The sequence below is a fragment of the Gymnoscopelus microlampas genome (genome assembly GCF_963454915.1).
Source record: "Gymnoscopelus microlampas genome assembly, chromosome: 23".
Lineage (NCBI taxonomy): Eukaryota > Metazoa > Chordata > Actinopteri > Myctophiformes > Myctophidae > Gymnoscopelus > Gymnoscopelus microlampas.
Window position 1 is genome coordinate 4,144,941 of NC_139960.1, and position 12,172 is coordinate 4,157,112.

The window sequence follows — 12,172 nt, forward strand, 5'->3', positions numbered from 1 at the left end:
CTTCAAAACATTTTTTTTTTTCGAGCTTTGCTCTTGTGCCATTTTGACTATATTTGAAGGTTTGGGGCTTAATTGGTTAATTTATAATGTACTTTTTTCCCTTCCTAGAAATGTAGTGGAGTCAAAAGTACAATATCTGTCTTTGAAATGTAGCTGGAGTTCTCTGCTGACTGTTGCCCCTCGCCACCGGATAAGCGGTTGAGGATGGATGGATGGATGGATGGATGGATGGATATAGTGGAATGAAAGTCATAAGTATCCAAAAAATACAAATTCTCAACTACAGTACAGATACTCAAAAAAATACAGTACCCGTCACAGTTGACGTCACAGCTTTCTGAGTTGCTGCTCTTTGTGTGTTGATGGACCGCTTGATGGTTTTCCGCTCCGTAATGAGGTTTTTGTTTTCGTGCAGGACGTTTTTTCACTTTTCCATTTTGTTTTTGTGCTTGAATCACTTGTTTGTCCCTGACACAAATGATTAGGTGTTCCGTCCTTCAACTGTAATTTTCAGTCCGAATAATTGTGCGTGCGTGCGTGCGTGCGTGTGTGTCCGCCTGCCTGCCTGCGTGCCTGTGTGCGTGTGTGTGTGCGCGTGTGTGGGTGTATTTTTTAAAATAATGAAAGCACATTCATTGAAATTAAGGAAATCACATGGACATATCTCACACACACACGGCTAAACAGAACGCAGCATGCATGAATCGTCATTTCATCATCACTTCAATTTGTTCTTTTCTGTTTTCAAAACAACCAGTGATTTCTGATAAATAGGCTACTGAAGTGCTTTTCTTTTCTCTCTTTCAAACTCATTATAAATACATACGTGTGTGTGTGTGTGTGTGTGTGTGTGTGTGTGTGTGTGTGTGTGTGTGTGCGTGTGCGTGTTTGTATTACCGTACTGTACTATACTTGTAAGGGCCAGACGTCCCCACAAGTATAGTAGAATTTGAGAAACAGACATTTTCCTGATCCTCACAAGAGAATGGTTGTTTTGTGGTTAAAAATTACTTTTAGAATTAGGCTTACAATTAGGAAAATATTCAGGGTAGGATAAGACATTTAGAGGTGAGGTTTAAGGGTTAGGGGTTGAAGTCATGTCTGAATTATACTTATTTGTACGGTTTTGTGCAAACTATTATCAGTTGTGTTTGTGTGTGCCATTTTTCGGTAAAAAATGGCATTCATAAAATACCTATCCTAAAATGCTGGTGTTCTCACAAGTATAGTAATGCGTGCGTGCTTGTGCATGTGCATGCTTGGGCGCGCGAGTGTACACGCTCTGCTCAAATGAGCGTATGATTGCCGTGTCATTGCCGTCACTGCGGGGGGGCCTGAGGGGGGGGGGGGGGGGGGGGGGGTGGATCCTGGCCATTCAGTAGGGTGGACAGAAGCACAGCGGCGGACCCCGGAGGGCAGAGTGCCGCATGGCTGGCTAAAAGACCGCCAGGTGCAGGGCCCCCCGGCTCCCTGGCTGGGTCCATTAGAAAGACCCCTGCTCGCATGCAGCTGGGCCCTCTTTGGCAGCCGGGAGTGTACGCGGTGCAATCGTGAGTGTTAATTGAACTGCGAAAGCTTATAGGAACCCTCCGAGTTCAATTAGCACACTCGCGACTTTTAGAGTGTAATGCTCCTCATGCCGACACCACCCTGTGTGTGTTTGTGGATCGGCATGTGACAGCTTCAAGATGAAGCTGTGTGTTGTGTGTGTGTGTGTGTGTGTGTGTGTGTGTGTGTGTGTGTGTGTGTGTGTGTGTGTGTGTGTGGGTGTGTTTATTGTTTATTGTTTATTGAATGGATCCCCATTAGATGACGCCAAAGCGACAGCTAGTCTTCCTGGGGTCCATATAAGATGCATACAAAAATAAAACATGGAAAATACATAATTACATTGCATTACATTATACAAAAATTAAATACAACACAAGATTAAGATTCCGGTCATGTGGTCTGCTGCAACAAGTGTGTCTTTAACGCTATTTTGAAGGATAATTTATTTTGTATAAGATGAATGTGAGATGGTAACAAATTCCAGAAGGATATAGCTCTATATATAACTGTATGTTTGAGTAGATTAGTTCTTGGGGCAGGAAGTGTTAAAAGGCCACGGCTGGCATTCCTGGTGAAATAATTGTGTGTGTTGTTTGATTTTAATAACTGTTTGCAAAAACAATCTGGTGTTTGATTTAAAATAATGTTCCTGAAGAACATAAGGAGACTACAGGCCAGTTTTTGTTCGACAGATAACCAGGACAGGCGTGTATGCATATATGCGATATTAGTGCGTGATGAACAATGAAGTGCCAGTCTGGCAGCTCTGTTCTGAACAAGTTGCAATTTGTTCAGATCCGACTTAGTTGCCGCTGACCATATGACAGGACAGTAGTGAAGATGACAAAACACCAGAGACTGAATGACTTGACCCATGATAGTGTGTGTGGGCTTGCGAGTATTTGCAAGTGTGAACAGCGAACGTGCTTCGGCGCAGAGGCTGTCTTATTACGACAGCAAAATGTCAGACGATTATCCGCTGACGTTTTCATTACAGACTTGTGTTTTTTATGAGCCCTGTTAGACACAGCAGCTCATAGAAAGACAGAGTCTGACTTACCAAATGTTTTGACACACGCCCGCGGTTCTGAGCATGCGATTATAAATCCTTCACTACAGTACGTAGTTTGCCGTATATTTTGATGGGATGTTCCCTCTTTATCTAGGCTAAAGACAGTGTGTCTTTAGCCTGCTATTGGCTGCCGTAACCACCAGATTTGCCCTTTAGCTTCGATAAAGTTATCTCTCTTATCTTCTGCCCATCATAACATGCAAAACTCTGTAGCTTTGCTTTGTTTTTTTGTTTTTTATCAGATTGTAGTAGAATAGGATAAGTTTAACAGAGAGAATTCCATTAACAATGGGCCTCACATTCTGAACTGAGTTAACCCATTAAGACCTGGAACGCATCTGTGTCATTTTTTGATTTGAGCAAAAAAAAAAAGCATTATTTTACTCTTTGGCTATTCAAAAATAGCAGATCTACAAGCTCATAGCGCGGCACCGAGTGCCGCGCTATGAGCTTGTATATCTGCTATTTTTGAAAAATTGTTAAATAGTGTGCAAATCTTTGAATATATGTATTATTTTAAAGCGAACATTTTTAACTCCAATCTCTGCTTCTGGGGGTCCCTGGAACATAATATTTTGTGATGGGGGGGTCCGCGATCAATCCACGATCAATCCGGCCAAATCAGCTATTTTCTGCGAAGAGATTTGGAGGGGAGGGAAAGGAGGGGGACCAAGTACAGATCCCTGGGGGACCCCAGTCAATTAGTTAAATGAGACACACAAATATCTGTTGGATGTGTCCAAAACCGCAACTGCCCCCTAGTGGCCGACACTCATAAGACACGGCATTGTAATGTAATGTACTGGGCATTTGTTATGTATTCAGCGTGTTATGGTTTTAACAAAGTTAACGGTTGTCTCAATGCTCTGCTTGTAGGTGGTTCCAATACTATGGGTGTGTGTGTGTGTGTGTGTGTGTGTGTGTGTGTGTGTGTGTGTGTGTGTGTGTGTGTGTGTGTGTGTGTGTGTGTGTGTGTGTGTGTGTGTGTGTGTGTGTGTGTGTGTGTGTGTGTGTGTGTGTGTGTGTGTGTGTGTGTGTGTGTGTTTTGTATGAGCAAAGGAAGTGTTGTGCTCTCTCACTGTCTTTCTGTCTGTGTTGGCCTTCCTTCTCTATGCAGAGTGTGTGTGTGTGTGTGTGTGTGTGTGTGTGTGTGTGTGTGTGTGTGTGTGTGTGTGTGTGTGTATAACTGACTTCTGTGTCGCTTTATTGAAAACTACTACAGCTTGTTGAATGCGTAAGCTCGGCAATTATTCTATTGATAATATCTTAAATTAATCAAATAATTGATGGGATTTTTTAAATAGTTTAAGCGTTATTTTATACTTTGTTCCATAGCAGTGTCGTGCAATAATAGTGAAAATGGCTGATCTGAGCTTGATCTAAAGTCAAAAAATGTGATATGAGCTTATAGAAATTACTCTCTACATCTTTACAAAAACAGTTGAATGTTCACAGTTCATTTTCCTCAGGTGACAAACCGGTCTAAAGCAACTGTTTAACCCATTGAGACCTGGAACTGTGTCATTTTTAGATTTGAGCTAAAAAGCATTATTTTACACTTTGGGCTATTCGAAAATAGCAGATATACAAGCTCGTAGCGCGGCACCGAGTGCCGCGCTATGAGCTTGTAGATCTGCTATTTTTGAAAGATCGTGAAAATGTGTGCAAATCTTTTAATGTATATATTTTTAAAGCGAACATTTTTAACTAGGGGGGTCCCTGGAACAATATATTTTGATGGGGGTCTGCGGCCAAACACATATCATTTTGGGGGTCCTTGACGTGAAAAAGTTTGAGCACCACTGATATAGAAACATATGTTTTTAAGAATACTGTTGAGATGTAGGACACATGTAGAATCGGCTTCAGGTCTCAACTGTTTAATATGCTGCTCCAGGTTTAAGGAGAGCTCAAAGGAGGATTTCTGAATTCCTAACACAAGCCCAATAATGTACAGTACAGTGTCGGGGAGGAGAGAAAGGGACAGCTGGATGTATCTTGCGGTCTGTTTATGTATTATTGATCCAGATCCTCGCTACACCGCTAAACCAAGTGCTTATTATTCCATGTGTTCCCACACAAACATCTCCCTGTGATATTTTGCGCCCCCCTCAAAGGAAATGGCACAAAAGTGGCACAAAATAATAACTTATTTGGGTCATTATACCGTGAGCAAGACTAAAAAAAAATCTCTTTTTTTATATCAGATCTACAAGCTCACACTGCAGCGTGTGTGAGCTTGTCTATTTTCACTATTGGTCGTATGAGAAGTATATAGGGCTTAAAAACTATAGTGCGTGCGTACGTGTATTAGAGTTCTCAAATTCTACCCGAACCCGACCGGACCCGACCCGACATTTTCGGGACGAGCCGGGCCTCAAAAGTATGCTAATTGGTCGGGCCGAGCCGAGCCTCGGGCTCCATGAAAAAAAAAAAATATATATATTTTTTTAATGATTTTTAAAATAATAATAATAATAATAGATAAATACACATTCAGAACAGGAAAAAAAAATCTTATTTTTTCCCCCCCTCTGGTTTTTTCGGGCTTTCGGGCCTAACATGATGGTAATAGTCGGGTTCGGGCCGATCCTCGGGCCGGCCCAGTAGGGCCCAGTATGGCCGAGCCTTAATTTTCAGGCCCGTTGAGAACTCTAACGTGTATCCGTGTAAAAATGAAGGGCTCCAACTAGGGTTGGGATCCACTGGAACTAAATGGCATAAATTAAGCTTCATAGAGCCGGCAAAACACTTATTTTTCTCCTGACGTAGTTTGGAGCCTCGTATGACTGCAGGAGAGCCAGCCAGCAGCAAGGCAGGGAAGAGAGAGAGAGAGAGAGAGAGGCTGTCAGCCCTATATGCTGTGTGGGGGCTTCATCACTCAGTCTGCTCTGCTGCTGCCTACATAGCTGCTACGGCAGCCCTATGATGTATAGAAAGACATTGGCTTAGGAGGGATAGTCTGAAAGAGAGAGAGAGCAAGAGGGACTCGCAGTGGTGGAAAGTAACTAAGTACATTTACTTAAGTACTGTACTTAAGTAACATTTTGAGGTATTTGTACTTTACTTGAGTATTTCCAATTTCCAATACTTTTACTTCTACTCCACTACATCTCAGAGGCAAATATTGAACTTTTACTCCACTACAATTATTTGAAAACTTTAGTTACTAGTTACTTTTCAGATATAAATTATGATATAATGAAACATACATTAACCACTTTATTTTAAACCTAGGCTATTTGAAAATAGCAGATCTACAAGCTCACAACGCGTCGCGACGCGTTGTGAGCTTGTAGATCGGCTATTTTCAAATATTTAGTACTTTTACTTTTGGTACTTTAAGTACATTTTGAATCCAATACTTTTGTACTTTTACTCAAGTAAATTTTTAATTCTGGACTTTTACTTGTAACAGAGTATTTTTATATTGCAGTATTGGTACTTTTACTTAAGTAAAGAATTTGAGTACTTTTTCCACCACGGAGAGGGAGAGGGAGAGAGAGAGAGAGAGAGAGAGAGAGAGAGAGAGAGAGAGAGAGAGAGAGAGAGAGAGAGAGAGAGAGAGAGAGAGAGAGAGAGAGAGAGAGAGAGAGAGAGAGAGGGAGAGGGAGAGGGAGAGGGAGAGGGAGAGAGAGGGAGAGAGAGGGAAAAGAGTATGCTGTTGTTAGTCTGGCAGTTAAGTATAGTGCAGTAATAGTTAGACCATTAGTAGCTATAGGCTGTACATGGAGTTGGATGCATGTTGTCTTGGATATACCACTCAGATTTGTGTGCGTTCAGTTGCTTCACTCTGGTGATGTCATCATGTAACTCGGCATGATTTAACAACTTTTTTTTTTTTTTTTTTTTTTTCTGGGCTTGGGACATTTATTTTTGGATCTTGTGTCTCTGGATAATTAACGCGGCGCAAACGTGTTGCCGGAACCTGTGACAGAAACTGTGAAAGCTGTCCCGCTTTTTAGTCAAAGTTACTAACATCAACAACAAGGACATCATGCTCAAGTTCAGAACCACCCACTTCTCCAGGTGTGTGTGTGTGTGTGTGTGTGTGTGTGTGTGTGTGTGTGTGTGTGTGTGTGTGTGTGTGTGTGTGTGTGTGTGTGTGTGTGTGTGTGTGTGTGTGTGTGTGTGTGTGTGTGTGTGTGTGTGCTTGTATTATTACACTTGTGAGGACCAAATGTCCCTACAAGTACAGTATAACTTGAGAAATGGTTGTTTTATGGTAAAGAAACATATTTTAGGTTTACTATTTCAGGTTGTGGAAATTTTTGGGCTATTTTCAGCTATTTCCAATGCTGTCCAAAAATTGGGATGTCCTCACAAATATACTAATACAAACCTGTGCGTGCGTTCGTGCCTGCCTGCCTGTACCGGCCCGGCCCGTGTTCATGTGTGTTACTGATGTAGGCCAAAATGTGGGGACAAATTTAGGGACAAGATAAATCAGGGAGATTGTCAAAATTGGGGACACAATTTGTGTTCCCAAAGGGATTTTACTTTTAGTTTCATAGCCTTAGGTTGGGGTTGGGGTTAGGGTCCTTCCGTGCATGCATGCGCGCACGTGTGTGTGTGTGTGTGTGTGTGTGTGTGTGTGTGTGTGTGTGTGTGTGTGTGTGTGTGTGTGTGTGTGTGTGTGTGTGTGTGTGTGTGTGTGTGTGTGTGTGTGCAGTGGTGGAAAAAGTACTCAAATTCTTTACTTAAGTAAAAGTAACAATACTGCAATGTAGAAGTACTCTGTTACAAGTAAATGTCCAGAATTCAAAATGTAATTGAGTAAAAGTACACAAGTATTGGCATCAAAATGTAGTTAAAGTACCAAAAGTAAAAGTACTAACATGTTTGAAAATAGCAGATCTACAAGCTCACAACGCGTCGCATCGCGACGCGTTGTGAGCTTGTAGATCGGCTATTTTCAAATAGCCTAGGTATAAAACAGGGCTAAAGTGGTTAATGTATGTTTTATAATATAATAATTTATATCTGAAAAGTAACTAGTAACTAAAGTTTTCAAATAATTGTAGTGGAGTAAAAGTACAATATTTGGCTCTGAGATGTAGTGGAGTAAAAGTACAATATTTGGCTCTGAGATGTAGTGAAGTAGAAGTAAAAGTATTGGAAATTGGAAATCTCAAGTAAAGTAGAAATACCTCAAAAGTGTATTTAAGTACAGTACTTAAGTAAATGTATTTAGTTACTTTCCACCACTGTGTGTGTGTGCATATTCAGCATTGTGTTTGAAGTTAGCCTTTGCTTGCCGCAGTGGGTGGGGGTCCGGGGTGATGCAGTTGATTCTGTAATGAATTTTAATTTATTCTACGAGGCATTGATTTATTGTTGTCTTTGAGAAAAACGTTATGACGGGGAGACAGGGAGTTTTATAGGCAACGATAATGTCACCGTCGTCCAATTTATGGCCCGCTTGATGGCTCACGGCTCGACACAAGTTGTGTCTGTGTATGTTTGTGTGTGTGCATTATGTGTATGCGTGTGGCACGTTAATTGTGGTGATTTAATGCTGTGGCTCTCAAAGTGGGGTCCGGGGACCCCCTCAGGGGTCCCTGAAGAGGTTCCAGGGGGTCCCGACTCCCGAGCAACATGAGTTAATTGAGCATCGAAATCTGTTTGAACCACTTTAGCCCTGTTGGGTATTTGAAAATAGCCGATCTATAAGCTCACAATGCGTCACATTGCGATGTGTTGTGAGCTTGTAGATCAGGTGTTTTACATTTTCGTTGAATAACATTTTTTAAAGGTGTGAATATTTTTGAAACATTTTAACGACACAAATCTCGTGTGAGGGTCCTGGCACATCATATTTTCAGATTGCGGTCCGCGGTCAAATACATATTAATTTGACACGAAAATGGTCGAGAACCACTAATTTAATGTAATCTTTCTTTCTTTCTCTCTTTCTTTCTCTTTCTCTCACTCTCTCCAGTCACAATGAGCGAAAGGTGACCTGTAAGCATCCGGTGTCAGGCGTGCCATCCCAAGACAACTGCATATTTGTCGTCAATGAACAGTAAGTCCCTTTTTCTGTTTCTCTCTCTCTCTCTCTCTCTCTCTCTGTCTCTCTCTCTCTCTCTCTCTCTCTCCCTCTCTCTCTCTCTCCCTCTCTCTCTCTCTCTCTCTCTCTCCCTCTCTCTCTCTCTCTCTCTCAACCCCTGGTGGGTCAACACACTCTATAGCTCCATACATACCACAGCCACTCACACACGCATGTCATGTTCTCCCAGTTAGACAGTGTTCCATACAGTACATTATAGGGCCGCGATTCCCAACCTGTGGGCCGGCGACCACTGGTGGGCCATGAGGGTATTGCAAGTGGGCCCCGAAATATATATATATATATATATTTTTTTAAACTGATTTTAATGATGATATAACATTCATACTTAAAAACATATGTTAAACCAACCTTGTCTGGATCAGGGCCCACTTCAAAATCTCGAAAGCGTTTGCGTGCATTTTCCAGAGCATGCTTATTTTAATGATCAATCAATTGATTCTGTTCCGGCTTGGTTCAATGGAACTAACGTACTATACTCTAAATCCCTATTTATCGGTATCACAAAAAAAAAAAGACAAATGATATTTGTTGTTTTTGCACAAATTCTGTTATATTATCAATTAAAGGTAGGGTAAGTGATTTGCTTTGGTTAAAATAAGTGTTAAATAGCTCTATATTCTGATAGTACTCATTGCTATAGAGTGTTTGTTCAGTAAAAGGAGTCTCCTTGTCTCTCCACCTCTTAATAAAACACAAAATGCATTTTCGTTTCAGTTTCATTTCCAATTTCATCCAACCAGGACAGAGAACTCAATCAGGATACAGATTAAACAAGTGAAAATGGAAGTGATGACACTAAGAAATGAGCAGGCAAAATTGGAACTGGAACACTATACAAATTAAGCTTAAAATGGGTACTTTCTCCTGATTGGCTGAGATTTTGACACCTACCGGAAAATGTATTTTCTGTTTATTAAAGAGCTGGAGAGACTCCTGTTACTGAACAAACACTCTATAGCAATGATTACTATCTGAATATAGTGCTTTAACCTTTTAACAAAATACTTTTTGTTTTAACCAAAAAATATCACTTACCCTACCTTAAGTCATCAGTGTTTTACCAATTATTTGGAGACCCACTTGCAACATCCTCACGGCCCGCCAGCGGGCCACGGCCCACAGGTTGGGAACCGCCGCGCGCGGTGCCGTAAAGGTCTCGAAAGTTCAGCGTTCAGTCTCCAGGCAGGCTGCTGTGAGACTTAACAGAGATATAGTGTGTAGCTAACAGTTGCCTCGGCTCCTTCTGACAGCCTCTCCGCCCCCACACCGAGCATAGAATAGAATAACTGTCTTACTGTAAGGGTCTTACACAGAAACACAGTCTCTGCCATGAATCCAGCCCTCAGGTTCATGTGATGCAACGCAGCCGTGGTGTAGAATAGATTACAGTTTTTTCGCAATGCCGTTGTTCATTCAGCAGATCATTTCTATAGCCTCCCCGTCGCTGTGTGTATTGTTTGTCAGAAGTTTTCCCGGGGATAGAAAGACAGGATTGTGCCTCCTCTGTGGACGTGATAGTCTCATGATAATAGCATCGGGCTGTCGGGGTGCGTGATCCCGGACCCAGGCTTCACAAAAGCGCTCTCTCTCTCTCTTTCTCTGTGTGTCTTTCTCTGTCTGTATGTCGCTCTCCCCGTTTTCCTGTCTTGCCATCGTTGTTTGTGTCGCTAGAGCAGTGGTTCTCAAACTTTTTCATGTCAAGGACCCCCAAATTGACACTTATTAGCCCGCGGACCCCCCATTTGAAAAGATATGCCTCAGGGACCCCCATAAGAGAAGAATTTTTCGGCTCTAGCAGTGATTCTCAACCATTTTAATGTCAAGAACCCCCAGTTTGACATGCATTAGGGCTACAGACCCCCATTTAATGGCATTTCTATCACTTGGACCGCACTTTATATTGTAAAATCTATGTCAATTTAACTCTGAGAGTGTACAAATGGAACCAAATGGACCCGTTAGGGTCCATTTGGTTCCATTTGTACACTCTCAGAGTTACAGACCCATAAGGGTCCATTTGGTTCCTAACTATACATCATTTAGCTGGGGACCCCCTGGAACCCCCTCAAGTACCCCTGGGGGTCCCCGGACCCCACTTTGAGAACCAACGCGCTAGAGCATTGGTTCTCGAAGATATTTTGAATGCATATATTTTGAATGCATAATGATTTGAGGGTCCATGACATGAAAAGGTTTAAAACCCACTGCGCTAGAGGACAAAAAAATGCACATCTTTGCGAGTTACTGTCGATGGTTGGATGCTTCTGCAAACTGTCCTGACCTTAATTTCACTGCAGTCTGGTTAGCTTTGTTTTGCTGTTGGCTAGGTGAGCATCTGCGTGTGTGTGTGTGAAGGCCACTATCTGTCTGCTTTCTCTGTTGGATTTCTCTGTGCGTCTCTCTTTTCTCTGTGTGGTAGCCACTGTCACCATGACACAAACACAGAGCCATAAAATCTCTGTGAATCCTCGACGAATGCCTCCCACTCCCCCAACCCCCCCACGAGATCTGCTCTTGGAAATGAAAACACACAACACCAGAGAGGGACGACTTTTTAATAGAGGCCAAAAGATTTTACGAAGACAACAGCAACAGCAGTGTCGAGCTGAAACTCCAGACCAGGGCTTCTGAGAGGACCAGAAAAAAAAACGAACTAATTACACGCTCCGCCTTCCAACCCAGTCCCCCAGGCCAGCACTTTCATCACATTTTTTTGTGGCTGTGGCTGTGTGTACCATGGAGTGTGCAGCAGCTGATACAGTACGTACGTGACTGAGATTTCACCTCCTCTCTGCAATAGTTCAGTCTGGCTGCTGTGAGTGACAGGAACTATCCACTAACTATCTACTCTCTCTCTCTCTCTCTCTGCCTCTCTCTCTCTCGTTCTCCCCCTCTCTCCCTCTATCACTCTCTCACACATTTTCCCTCTTTCATCTCCCATCCCAATTATCTCCTTTGTCACACTGCTCCTATTAGCACTATGCAGAGTGTGTGTGTGTGTGTGTGTGTGTGTGTGTGTGTGTGTGTGTGTGTGTGTGTGTGTGTGTGTGTGTGTGTGTGTGTGTGTGTGTGTGTGTGTGTGTGTGTGTGTGTGTGTGTGTGTGCGTGCGTGTGCGAGCAGGATATGCAAATAGACCATGTGCAAGGTTGTATTTTTAAACATGTTGGCACTGCGTGGAGCCGAGGTGGGAAAGTTATTGCAAATGAGGAGTGTTTAACCCATTGAGACCTGAAGCCGATTCTACATGTCTCCTAAATCCCAACAGTTTTCTGAAAAACGTATGTTTCTATATCAGTGGTGCTCAATCTTTTTCATGTCAAGGACCCCCAAAATTATATGTATTTGGTCGCGGACCCCCATCAAAATATTTTGTTCCAGGGACCCCCCAGAAGCAAAGATTTGAGTTAAAAATGTTCGCTTTAAAAATATATATATTCAAAGATTTGCACACATTTTCGCGATTTTTCAAAAATAG

At 42.3% G+C, this 12,172-nt stretch overlaps 1 protein-coding gene across 2 annotated transcripts in view; it reads left to right on the forward strand.

Annotated features, from left to right (window-relative positions):
* The window catches only part of plekha5 (pleckstrin homology domain containing, family A member 5), a 271,083-nt gene that overhangs the window by 160,356 nt on the left and 98,555 nt on the right, over positions 1–12,172 (forward strand). For both annotated transcript variants that reach the window (XM_084050252.1, XM_084050253.1), the window contains exon 4: positions 8,565–8,648. In XM_084050252.1, the coding sequence (XP_083906378.1) occupies positions 8,565–8,648 (84 nt within the window). The remainder of the gene's footprint in view (positions 1–8,564; positions 8,649–12,172) is intronic.